Here is a 14,111-nt window from a genome sequence, read left to right on the forward strand (position 1 = left end):
AGGTGGGCACTACTTCTCTTGGCCAGTGAATTAAATCACTGCTCAGACTTAGACTCTCTGCCCATTCACCTACTGGCACGTAACCATAACGATCGCCAGAGTGCTGATAACTGAAGATGTTGTATCGGCCCATGCCATCCCCCTGGGGATCAAACTTCACTACTGTCTCACTGCCTGAAGGAGAAAATGGGGCTGGAGAGGGTGTAAAGAGACAAAGAGTGGAAAAAAAGGTGATAAACCCAGTGGGAAAGGAGATCAAAGCTTAACAATCACAAACAATCACCTTATTGAGGTCTCATTGATGCCTTTTAAAAGCAGCACTGAAGAGAGGGACAATAAGCAATGGTCAGCTAAGCCTTAGGAGTCCAAAACAGACAGTGAAAGGCACTACAAAAGTGTTTTCATTACTGAAGACCAGCCAGTCACAAAAGTGTTTTCTAAGAGGCTATAAATGCCCAGTGTGCTTGGTGATGTGTGTGTCACTGGCCTCCCACCTGTCCATAAGGTCACCTAGGGACAAAATTGCTGATCTAAAATCAGATCTGATAAAGTTTATTACCAGATGCATCATTAACAAGCTGCCCATAAAGCCATATAGGCATGAAAGCAGAGAATTGAATCTCTGGGTAATGCTATAGCTACCCACACACTGATAGATTTAGCCTCTGGGTCTCTTCTGTAAGTGAGGTACACTGCTGAAACTGCCAAATTGGTTTGTATACATGTTGTTATGAAAGGATTACCATCTACCCTGAGGATGTGGGAACAGAAGAGATTGTAAAATTGGCAGGATGTGCGGTCACCATTAAAACAAAAACAAATGAAAAGGGCTATAGACTGGGAAAACAGTAAGTTCTTGATGCTTTGCAGGCACCGCTGGACCTGACAGTGCTGAAACTTGGTTGTTTTGACACAGACAAAGTGTATGTCACTCCTGTGGTGCCACTTCTGTCCTTTACCGCAGAGCAGTCAGCTCTGTATTGCTGACACATAGGCCTGTGTGTTATACGGTGCCGGCTTGTCAAAAGATGATGTGACTAGAGAAATCACAGTGTATACTGGGTTTATAAAGCACTGTTCTTCAATTTATAACAAGGTTCTCAGTCCTCACAGCAGCTTTGATGATACTATGCTGCCTTCCTCGTATCGCTTTGTCTTTGTGTAACTGAATAAATCGTGGGCCAAATTCATTCTCCATACATACAGCCTGGGATCAGTAGAGTGAATCAGGATACAGATTGCAAATAAGCTGTTGGGCTGGAAAGTTTGCATGTGTGCGGGTAAGGATGTGCACACAAGATTGAAGCTCGATTAGGTTTTACTTTACAGTTTGATGGCTAAGGTATTGCTCTGAGCTCTGTGGGAGGCAGTGCTGACAGAACCAAAGCTCTGACCCTGCTGTTAGTTGCGGGTGTGTGCGAATGTGGACGTATGTGCACGCAGCACTGACAGGGGCTAAAGCTGTGCTATTGTTGTGATAGTTCAGTGTGTTCAGAAAAGAATGGCGTGTCAGATGGCAGCAGAGGGGGTTAGGGTTTATGAAATCCATAAATCACAGAGACAGCACAACCCTCTATCTTTCTCCTCTCATCATCTCCCTCTGTCACAGGAAATTCTAACTGTCAAGTCTTTTTTGGATTTTGCGGCTAAATGTTTAGGGTGACAGCTAAATGAAAATGATTTCAATAAGAAGGTGCTGATAATATCTTGAGATAAAGGAGATATATGAATCCGTTATGCTGCACGTTGCCAGATAATAAGTCTGCTAATGACACAAGCAATAAGGCAAGCTGAGCCCTCCTCCTTTTAAACACCCATACATACTGGAAGAATATGTTGCCAGTGGCTAATTATCATAGCTGCACCTTATTAGGACCTTAGATATGTGCTGAGGCCTAATTAGCTGCATGCGATAATTACATGTAATACAGACAAAAGAGATAACAGTATTGGCCTACAGACCAATTTGAATGCATTGTTTTGTCCTTGACATCCCTCTAACAGATCACATTCAGGCAGCAATAGACTCTAAGGATTGGTGATTCCTCTTTAATTCCAACATCAGTGACCTCGCTGACATGACAGAATGGCTTATCAAGAAAGTGGATGAGGGTGCAAGTTAGAGCTAGTGAAGGCCACCAAGATGCAACTGACTGCAGAGAGTGGAGACATGCAGCACAGGTTCTTGACTGATGGACAAAATTCTCTCTCTCTCTCTCCATCACTATCGTAGACTAAACTTAAAAAAAAACAAGGATTTTTTTGTTTGATAGGACTAAGTGTCTATAGCCATGCTAGTGGATTCGTATGGAAGCTTGTTTCTGCCACATGGTGGGGGGAATAAAAAAATTGCCAGGCAGAGCTAAGTTAAAATTTTCAGTTTCAACTTATTGACATAAACATTTAACTTGAACTTTTGAGATAATAACCAGAATTTTTAAAAAATAAATACTATGCTAACATACTCATGCATAGCAGATATACAGTATTAGCAGATTTAGCTTTGCTAGTTTGTTAGCATTCTATGATAATTATCACAAAAATGGGCAACCTGTGTAGATAGAAAGTCTATTGCTACAGATTACTGGAAAAATTAGTCAGGTGAACTGTCCCTTTAAATAGCCCAGAGGGAAAGTATATTTGATTTCCCTTCTGTGAATTATAAAAACCTAGAGCACAATATTACCTTAAATGATTCATAAATATTTATCAGCCTAAATTTGCAGCCTGTTTGCCAAATTATGCGTTGCCAAAAGTATTCAGTCACCTGTCCATATCATTGAATTCAAGTGTTCCAATCACTTCCATGGCCACAGGTGTATAAAATCAAGCACCTAGGCATGCAGACTGCTTCTACAAACATCTGTGAAAGAATGGGTCGCTCTCAGGAGCTCAGTGAATTCCAGCATGGTACTGTGATAGCATGCCACCTGTTCAACAAGTCCAGTAGTGAAATTTCCTCGTTTCTAAATATTCCACAGTCAACTGTTATAACTATGTGGAAGCAATTAGGAACTTTTTGCGGAGTCAATTGCTACAGACCTCCAAACTTCGTGTGACCCTCAGATGAGCTCAAGAACAAGTGCATAGAGAGCTTCACGGAAGGGGTTTCCATGGCCGAGAAGCTGCATCCAAGCCTTACATCACCAAGCACAATGCAAAGCATCTGATGCATTGTTATAATACCACTAACAGTTGACTGTGGAATATTTTGTAGTGAGGAAATTTCACAACTGGACTTGCTGCACAGGTGCATCCTATCACAGTACACGCTGGAATTCACTGAGCTCCTGAGAGTGGCTCATTCGTTCACAAATGTTTGTAGAAGCAGTCTGCATATACCTATTTGCTTGGTTTGATACACCTGTGGCCATGGAAGTGATTGGAACACTTGAATTCAATGATTTGGATGGCTGAGTGAATACTTTTGGCTATATCAGTGTATCAATGACTACTTGTCAACGGTTTCTAGAACTGTCTCCATGCATGTCTGCAGGCATGTTCCTTCCTGGTCTTAGAGGCTGATCAAAGCTATTTTGTGTTGGAAAGTTACTGTAATTGTATGCAACTCTAGCTTCAGAGATGCTCATAGCTATCCTTTAGGTTATCTTATGAAGATGCAGGTATTAAATACAGATGCACTGATCAACTGGCCAGGGAGTAGAGTCAGACAATTTCCAGAGTTCTCTGCCCAGAGTAGTGACTGGCCATATGTCCGATTACAAGCTGTTCTCTTTTGTGCATGTGCAGCATACACACAGTGGCGCACACTCATAGCCACATGCTAACTTATCATTAGCGTGGAAGCTCTTCATTGTTCTCTCACTCTTCAAAGTTCGCCAAAGTATAGTGTGGGGGGACCAGTGTGATAATGTTCGTAAAAACACACCTAATCACATGGCCCTAATGGACATTTTAAAGATGCTAACAAAGTCAAAGAGGATAAAGCTAAAGCTATCTAGAGCTCAGAACCAGCCACAAGCCAGCAGTATAGGCACGAGCCTCAGTATGAGCAAAGGATCAAAGCATTTAAGAGGAAAATTATGGACACAAGTGAAGAAGAGAAAAAAGTGAAGTTGCAAACATACTGGAAAATGATGTAAGTACTTGAAATTTACTTTGTTACATTAATCTGCTGCCTCTGCTTTTGTTTGATAGGGGAAAATATGTCAGATGAAGGTGGGTGTAGAGCAATTCATTTTTAGTTAATTATTTGTACCTCTTTCCAGTAGCAGAGCACTTAATTTTCAGCTGTTTTATTCAGACAAGAACCTATACCTTACTACCATTTGGAGGAAACTGTAAAGTTAATTTTATAATTTCTTTATCATTTATTTTACTAGGAAAATCAGTACTGGCAGGGCACACTTTAAAAAAAATTGGAAATCCAAACTGGCCAAGAAAATTGCAATTGGTGCATCTCTAGTATGTAAAGTTCTATTCATCTCAACAGCTGAAACAACAAACAGAACTTCAGCCTCATTTTAGCAAAGCAAAAGCACTCTGACAGGTCTGTGTCTGCAACTCTGGCATTGTATACACACAATTTGTGAGATGTCCCAACCCTGAAGTGTAACACACTAAGTTATTGTGATTCATCTTTGGGACAGTATGCATGTCTCTTTGAAATGTCATTCTAATAGTTGTTGAGATATTTGGACCAAATTGTGCACTAACAGACAGGCTGACAGACTGACACTGCCATTTGCTAGTGTCGCTGAAAACACATAAGTGAGCAGAGTGGCTAAAAGGAACTTGATCTGTCAGCTACTTTTCTACAAGATGTTTCTGTATCATGTTACTCTGATGAACAATAAACTGAAGGAATGACTGCAGAGATGCTTCCTAACAGCAGCTTTTAGGTTTTCATGTGGTGTCTTAACACATCTTGTAATGCATGCAACCTAAAGAAGTATTATAAGCCATTCTGTGTCGCCTCATCCACGCAATACTTCCCACTGGCCCAGGCCAGTCCAGCTGAGACCCACAGCAGGCATAGCTCTCAGCACTACTGCTTCGAGTGACTTTTCATGCCTGTGAAGTGTCATCAGCGTCCAAAGGACCAAGCCTCACTGACATTGAGCAATGTTGTCAGCCAACCCATTTTCCACGTTGAAGTACACTAGGAACAGTGTCTCACAGGTTGGGCAAAATAAAGTCCTGCTTTGTCCCAACCAAGTGCAAATATACAGCTGTTTTACTTAGAGGAATTACTGCATTGTCAACCAAACTCTGTCCTTCATTTTTGCAAGTGCAGTTGATTAAACAGCTGGGAGCACTGGATATTAAACAAACAAAAATTCAAAAAAGAAAAAGGGGGGGGGGCAAATTAAGTTAAGCAAGACAAACTGTAGTTATAAGGCAGCCTAACCAGAACCTTAATTTTTGCGAAACACTTTAACATTCCCACTAACTTGAGAAACACCTTATTATTCTAGCTTAATTAGAAGCATGGTGAAAACAGGCTTTTCATTCAGAAGCTGAGAAATTAATTATGTTCTCGGCCATGTCGGGCTAAAGCAAAGCCCAAGGGAGACTGTGGGTATTAAAGGCGGATGGGTGAGGGCGGGGGAGGAGGGGGAGGCAAAAGGGGCTTGGGATGAATAAGTAGGAATAAGCCATCTAAAAGCAGTTGAAAGTGAAGTATACAGATTCATGTGGAGAGGTTGAATCTTTCTTGTGCGTGACTTCACACACACACACACACACACACACACACACACACACACACACACACACACACACACACACACACCACACACACACACACACACACACGCACTCATATCCCTTTAGTATATACAGATATATGCAGGTATTCACTCATATGTCACAAATTCACACACAGAGACATCACATTAGTTATATTTGTTCTCCCTGCAGATTTGGTCCTAGGGGATGGAGACACTGCCTGGGTCACAGAACAACAGGCCACAGGGGAACAGAGGACAGATAGGGTAGAGAAAAGGAAGTCTAGAATACGGGAGGGAAATGTATAGGAGGTAAGATGCAGCAGGAGAGAGCTGAGGCTTGACTGAAAGAAAGGTGGTGAGATAGAGGAGACAAAAGAAAGAAATGGCAAGAGAAAAACAGAAGGTGCTGGGATGGTGGATGAGCCGAGAGAGACAAGATAAGGGCAAGAAAGGAGGGAAGTGACAAGCGAAGTAGAGGGAGAAGAATACAAGAGAAAGAGAAAGGAGATAGCAAAAGTGAAAAGCAAGAAACTGATGTCATGGTAGCTGAGATATAGGTGGATGGAGGAAAGCCTTTAGAGGGAGGAATCAACAGAGAATAGGTGAAGGCTGGATGGACAGATGAGCAAAGTGAGGGAGAGGAGTGGCGAAGCAGACTGGCGCAGAGAGGCAGTGGAGGCAGGAGAGCAACCTTGTGAAGTCTGAGTGGGATGTGCTGTTTTTGAATGTAGAAGAGAGTAGGACACTTTCCGGGTGAGAAAAAGAAAGGGGACAAAGATATAGAAAAGACAGCGTGATGAAGGGTGAGAGAAAGAGTGACAGAAAGACACACGGAGACAAAGACAGAGAGACAGAGGAAAAGAGACTGAAGGAAAAAAACAACGACTGAGCGAAAATGAGTGAAGGTTGTTCACCAGCATCTAAATGTTGCAGCAAGCTCAATATGGCCCTGAAGGCACACCGCCTCTGCTAACACAGACATATCTCACACACACACACACACACACACACACACACACACACACACACACACACACACACACACACACACACACACACACACACACACACACACACAAGCACAGAGAAGGGGGAATATCACATCTATCACCACTATTTGAACAGAAGACTGCATGCATGTGTGTATATACTGATCTGTTTGCTGCAGATCGGGGAGGTGGGTGGGTGGGAGTTGAATGATGGCTTTGAGAAGTGTGTGGGTTGGGGGTGTCTGCAATTTCATGCTGGTAGAAAAACAAGCATTTCAAGCCGCCTCATTGTAAAAAAGACTGTTATGAAGGTGTTTATGTGTCTCTTGTGTGTACGTATTAGGGTTTAATATTTTTCCCGAAAATGACATGAATCAAATCCCGGGAAATGACGAGCCATTTCCCGGGAATCCCGGGAAAAAGTTTATTTATTTTTTTATTTTAATTAGGCCTTCTGTAGCCTGTGTCGGCCTTAACCTATTCTGATATTGTAGAGGTAGCTTTCCAGCTATGTCCTGTTATGCCCAGTAGGGGGTAACGTCGGCTTGATTAACGCAATAAAACCTACATCTCGGCATTCGAGTGCTCGAGCTATGCGGTGTTGTATCGTTCCTCAACACTCCCTTAACAAATATAATTCGAATATTCCTCCATTGTACATGGAATTATACCAAGCTATTTTACAACTGCTGGTACAAAACAATACGGTTCATCTCCACAGCATTGATAAAGGCTCAGCCACGCTGTCGTGGCGACATCTGTTGCGCTATATCTCCACCAGTGGAACGCTGTAATAGTCATTGAAAAGTTAACTACCGTACTTCACTATAATATGGCATAACACAGGGCCTTGAGTAATGCACTACGACTTGGTCATTGCCATTCTGGCAACAGCAAATTTATAACACCGTGTCTGAGGGTTAAAGTAGGTTCGCTGTGAATCGTCTATTGAAAAACTGGCCAATCATTATAGCCTAAAAAATATACATTTTACTCAACTCCATTTTAAAAGTGAAATATGTTAAAGCAATCTATTTCATGATAATTTCTTCACACATTAGGCCCGTATCCTAATTCATGATTGTTAGTAAGCGGCTGCAAACGAGGAAAAGAAACACTCGAAGTTAAACAGATATTTCTTTATTGTTCAGGGCAGGCATATTTTATAGGCTATATAATGCAATATAACAATATATAATAATATGAAATTATATAATACAAAATACCTTAGGGTAAACACATTGCCTACGATTTCAACAAATTAAAGAGGAAAAAAGTACAACTGTGTAATACCTCTATTAAAACGCTTGAGATGAAGGCTGAAGCCTTAAACGGAGGCTGAACGCGCCTGAAATGAAGAGTAATGCTTTTCGCATTAAACGAACCCTTCTCTCAATATTTCCTTTAAATTTAACATTCTGAAGCTTTCTTTTCTTTCTGAAAGTCAAATCGACGCGCGCGACTTTTTTCCCGGTTTCCCGTCTAACGTTTCCCGGGAAACGGGAAATTGTTCTGATCGCATTTCCCGGGAATCCCGGATCCCGGGATTAAACCCTAGTACGTATGTCTATGTTTTGTGTATGAACCATGTAGCAAGGCCTCATAAACATGCATAAATATGCCTCTGTGTCTGTTACTAGTTAGGAAGGAGCAGTTCCCATGATCTACCGGATCACTTCAACAATTGGCAATAGTGTCGGCTTCATTACCATAGCAACTAGCAAGACGAGATTAGATGAAGAGAGCTGCCTATGAAAACACTGCTTTTAACACAGCATAGTGCATTAGGGCACCAGATACAATGTCAGTAAAACCCAACAAAAAAAAAGAACAGCCTTATTACAGTCAAGGACACAGTCATTGGGGACAATATGAAGATATAAGGAAGGTCCGAGTTCGATGTAATGCAAAGACTTTCCAATAAACCTGCATGTGTGCATAAGAGAAGGCAATAGGAGAGAGACAGAGAGCACTGAAGAGTGTTGGTTATCCGTCTGCTACAGTTCAGACTGAGAGCACTGCGGATGGTGATGCTGCAGTATTTATACCCCACATTCAACCTTAACTCACCTCAGCTTCTTCCTTATATACTGTAGTTGGAAAGATGTATATGTACAGCAGAGAGCGAGAGTGAGTCATTCTGGGCGAACTGATACCTCAAAACAAACACTGCCGCAACTTCCCAGTTTAACTGTACCGTCTTCCACAGTTTTAGCTCTTATCAGCACAGCTTCACTGAATGCATTTTTACCAATACAACGGCGTGTCATTCTGTCACCACTGTCATTGTAAAGAACTCAAGATGTTTGTATTTGCTGTTGTTCCTTACAATTGCAAAATAAAGACGTGTGCCTCATAGACACATATCAGTATTAAAAAAGAAGGCAGGAACAGTGTTAGAGCGAGTGTATTATCAGACAGAGATGTAGGGAAGTCACAGAGGGATTCACACCTTCTCTCCTCTGCTGTCCTCTGCATTTCCCTGCTTTTCTCTCCCCTAGCCCAAAACTTACTCCAGAGCATTTTTAAACTTTCTGTGTGTGTGAATCTGCATATCTTTACCATCTCTCACTGTATGTATTCCATAATAGAGTGGGATCATCTGTGCCAAGTGGAAGATGCAACTGCAATTGCTTTGACTATTTCTTCACTCTTATACTTGCTCTTCCTCTCAGACAGAAATGCTCCACTTTGATTTGTAGCAGAAATGAAGATGGGGAATTTCAAAGAGAATTCTCTTCTTCTGCTGACGCATGCTGTCCCACTCCGGAATTGCCTCGTTGCTCACTTGTTCTCTCCCTCCTTCTTTCCCTATCTCTTTTTCTGTCTTACTCCCTCTTACCTTACCCCAAACTCTCTTTTCTCATTTTAGTCTGCCTGTCACTCTTATCTGTAAGCTTCCTCCCCCCTCCCTTCATAGGTGATGCCATTTTCTTGTCCTCTATCCATCCGTGCTGCTCTCTCTCCCCAGCGTCCCATGGCAAATCTGCCGTGTTAGTGTTGTTTGTCTGGCTGTTTTGATGTCTGCTCCTGGTCACGGTTGGTGGAGGAATAAGCACCTCTAAACCTGTGTCAGTCCCTGAGACACAGCAGTTTATTTATAACGCTTCCTTTGTACGCCATCTGTCAGTCAAGCCAATCCTCTGTCTCTTCACTCTCAACTCTACAGAGACTGACAGACAGACAGGCAGCCTGCTATAGGAGCTATTATAACACACACAATCTCATTAGTGCAAGAGAGAAGAATATGGCTGACGGATTAACTGAAGCTCTCATTCCTCAAAGCAACTTTCAAGTGTCGTATCAATTACGCATGGGTAATAGGTGTCAATGGCAAGCTGGCTCTGACAATACATAGCAATTAACTGGATTTGTTTCAGTACTTTTTATGTTCTTGGATGCTTTGGCTGAGGAGAAGGATAACATCCCTGTGTTGTTCAACAGAGGACTATTAACTAGGCCCTGGAAAATCCCATCTATTTCTTGCTATCTTTCTACCAGTGTCCTCTCCAACATTTACTTCTTATTCTTCATAAAACTTCAGCACCTTATTGCTCTTCATTCTGTGTGCCATGCTATAGCTTTCTTACCTGCAAAGCTGACATTAAGGATGTAATCCCTGTAGAGTCTGCGCCCATCCAAGGCCTTCATGCTGTCACACAGCTTGGTGGTGTTGAAGCATAAACTACGTTGCATGTTATGGAGGGCGTAAGCCATGGCATACACTGCATTCACCACAAACATGATCTTGGACTCTGGTTCAAAGTTATTCTTGTCCATTAACAAGTCCTTATCACATGGTGGGGGAGGTGTCTCTCCCAATCCCACACCTCCCCCTCCTGCTCCCAGAGAGCACTGGAACCGCTGCTCCCAGAATTCCTTGAACCAGGGATTACGATGGTTTTTGACAGGGTTCAGACTGAGGAAGTAGCGGTTGAATTCTGGTATGGGATTGGCTGCTAATTCAAGCGTGATGGCTCCTTCAGCAGTGACCTCATTTCCCTTGACAATGCTTTCCTGCGCACCCCAGCCATCGCTGGCCACCCATATGAAGGAGGTGTTGAGCCTGGCAGCAGCTGCCAGCAGCTCTCTGGCATCGTCACTACGCAGGAAAAGAACAGCCACACGGGCATTTGGCTTCTGAAGGAGCTGACGGATCACAGCTTCATAGGACTTCTTGGCGTTAGACCGTCCCACCTGGACAAATAGGAGACATACTGTAATGTAATAAGAGATATACTGTATGCTCCTCCTGCTTTTAAATAAGTTTATGGTCTCTTTGTAATTATTTATCACCATAAATCATAAGAGGAACTGTGCAAAAAGATGTCTCACAGTCTCATACCAATATGCGTCTCTGTAGCAAATTAGATGAAAAATGTGACTGTGAGAGCACCCAGAATGAGTTCTTGGAGATAAGCTTTCATTTTCTGGTTCACGACTGATAACACCAGTGTAATATTAAACCCCATTTGGTGTAGGACAAGATAAGACATAAAGACAAACTTTTATAAGCTCACAAATTTAGCACCTTGTTCATTGTTACTAGTGCAGCCGTAGGCCATACATCATACATACATCCACATTAAAGTTTTGGCTTTTTTGGTTTTTCCTTTCTGTTCGCTCCTCATATTCATGCAGATTGGACAACAGACATGTACTTATGCAAATTAATTCTACATCCTACCTTCTCTGAAGTGGCAATACAGATGTTCCTCATGCGTGCCTCTTGTTCAAATGCCTCAATTCCAGTTTCCCCATAATCTCCCTCCGATGCGACAGTGGACACATATGTCCAGTTGAAGAACCGCAGGATTTCAGCCATGGCTTTGGCCTGGTAGAAATCAGGGGGCACGGTGCGGGCAAAGTAATCGTACCGCGTCTTATCGCTGAGTTTGGCACTCGTTGAAGCATAGCTTATCTGAGGGATCTGGAAGAGCCTGAGAAGATTGGCAACCTAAGGGAAGACATAAATCAGGTGGAATAATTCCAAGCCTACTCTTGTAAAATTAAACTATCACAACTGTTTTAAAATTAGAATTTTGACATTGATTGATTGATATTTTTTTTGCCTGGATTCTCATAGCGCTTGCTGGTATGACATGATAAAGTATATTTTAATATTATAACTTTAATATTTTGCTGCAGATAACACTGTAAAATTATGGAGAAGAATCAGGAATAAATGAGTAAACTGAGAACTGCCATATTTCTTTTTTAAAATATACTTTTAATGTTATGTATCCTGAGTTGAATTAGAATAGACTGCTTAAAAGTCCATCCATTGTCTTCTGCTTATCCTTTTCAGGGCCGCGGAGGCAGCGTACACCCTGTACAGGTCGCCAGCCTGTCGCAGGGCTAACACAGAGAGACAGACAACCATTCACACTCATGTTCACACCTATGGGCAATTTAGAATCACCAATTAACCTAACTCCACTAACTGCATGTCTTTGGACTGTGTGAGGAAACCGGAGTACCCGGAGAAAACCCATGCAGACACGGGGAGAACATGCAGTATGTTAGAATTGTTATTGCAAGCATGTTGCATGCCAGTGTTAGCATAATATTTATTAGAATGTTTTTGGTTACTGTCTCTTAATCAAGTGTATTTGATTGGCAGCACTAGGCTGCTACTTCTGCTTTCAATTCCTATGGAAGCAGTAAGGGTGTACTTCGTTTTTCACAAGACAACCAGGGAATAAAATGAAGGTGTGGTAGAAGATAAATAATAGTGAAGTCCAAAAATAAAAAGATGGAGCTGAAAATGAGCATAATAGGTCAGTGTTGGCTAAGAATCAGCATAAGCAATTTTCACAGGTATTTAAATATATAAAAAAAACAAAAGCATCAGATTAAAATGCTAAAGCTGCTTGCTTTGTTTGTCTGTTGGAAGGGATCTCTACCTTTTGATTGCATGGCATATTGACAAATATTTTTAATAAAAGCTGAAAAAAATAACAAATTGTCTTTCATTTTTTTAACCAAAAGAAAAAATGGCAACATATATTGAAGGTCTCTGCTGACAGAAGTTGTTTCTTGCATAAGGTGAGGATAAAAGACAACGCAGCGAGTATGTATGGACATGGTGAATCATTCATTAGTGATGGTTGTCTGGGTTCTAGTAGAGTCTATATCATAGTCTCTTTTACTATTGATTGGGATTTGGTCATGTTCTCTTCATTGCAGCTTCAGTCACAGGTGTCACACAAACAGTAGAGATATAATTGGAAGACATTCTCATGCTCACAAAGACTCGTAAACATACACAATCAAACATGCACACGCAGCCACAAATAAACACAAACTACACAGCCATTCTGTTCTCGCCTCAGTTTAATCCTTTTAGAGCGCATCAGTCTGTGCTTTTCTATATTTCATTCATAGCTCAGCTGATGAGCTGTTTTGACAACATGTCAGAATCTCATTAGACTAATAATGTAGAAGATTAGAAAACACACTCACATACATACACTGATGTGCACGGGAACAGGTCGACACATACACAGACACCTGCACTGACATACACTAGCACGTGCGTGCATTGATGGCTGCTTATAGTTCTTCAGGCAGGTTTTATGGGTTTAAGATGGCACTTGACTTAAATGTCACGGAAGGTCACGCTGCAAAATGTAACCGCATTGCTCCATTACCTGCCACTGAACAATGACCAGCTACCTAAGAGGGCTGTGTGTAGGGACATGGAGAGTTTACTCTGTTAGTGAAAGCTGCTCCCTTCCTGTGAGAGAGAGGGAAGGGAGAAATGCATAGGAACGGGCTGAATATGAGCAATGGATATGGAAAGAAATCAAAGTGAAGGAAGGAAAAATGGTGCAGAGGAGGGGTTCTATGTGTTTTCTGCTTGGAATGCAAGTCACACATGTGCACGCACAGACACACGCACAGAGACATATACACACACATGAATGAATGGAGGGGAGGAATGATGCTTGCTAAGTAAATGCCTTCAAGGCATTGGAGTTTAGTTGTGCATGGTTAAACATAAAATAATTCCCTATTACTTCATTGGAAGCAACAGACTGGCCGAGTAGAGAGGCATGAAGGAGTAGCTGGATTAGCTTCACTGGCATGAGATCACAAAGAAGAACACAGTTCAGGTCTTGTAAACACTGTTGCTGTTTAAGTTATATAAAAAAAGAAAGAAACAGCAACAAAGGCCAACAAAAATGAGCTGCAAGAAAACAAAGGATAATTATTTCTGATGAAGGACAAGAGGCAGTGCAGATGTGTTAACAATGGCTGCCCCAGGAAGGAGGGGGAGGAAGAGAAGAAGGGGGCTGAGGTCAGCATACACAGAGATCTCCCCAAATAGCCAGGAGGGATGCCTCAGAATGCATATAAATATGAAGAAAAAAAAAACAGAAGGAGGAAGTTTTGAGAAGTAAGAGAGCAAAGATTTAGAGAAGGG

The 14,111-nt window shown here is 41.8% G+C and overlaps 2 protein-coding genes across 3 annotated transcripts in view; both read right to left on the minus strand.

Annotated features, from left to right (window-relative positions):
- Positions 1–14,111, minus strand: part of furinb (furin (paired basic amino acid cleaving enzyme) b) — a 183,842-nt gene that overhangs the window by 110,129 nt on the left and 59,602 nt on the right. The window lies entirely within an intron of this gene.
- The window catches only part of LOC115782373 (metabotropic glutamate receptor 3-like), a gene marked incomplete at its 3' end in the record, with an annotated part of 36,227 nt that continues 22,117 nt past the window's right edge, over positions 2–14,111 (minus strand). The window contains exons 6-8 of the mRNA XM_030732546.1: positions 11,370–11,639; positions 10,273–10,879; positions 2–192 (exon numbers count right to left, since the gene is read on the minus strand). Coding sequence (XP_030588406.1) covers positions 2–192; positions 10,273–10,879; positions 11,370–11,639 — 1,068 coding nt within the window. The remainder of the gene's footprint in view (positions 193–10,272; positions 10,880–11,369; positions 11,640–14,111) is intronic.

Source organism: Archocentrus centrarchus, chromosome 6 (assembly GCF_007364275.1).
Source record: "Archocentrus centrarchus isolate MPI-CPG fArcCen1 chromosome 6, fArcCen1, whole genome shotgun sequence".
In the NCBI taxonomy this organism is placed as follows: domain Eukaryota; kingdom Metazoa; phylum Chordata; class Actinopteri; order Cichliformes; family Cichlidae; genus Archocentrus; species Archocentrus centrarchus.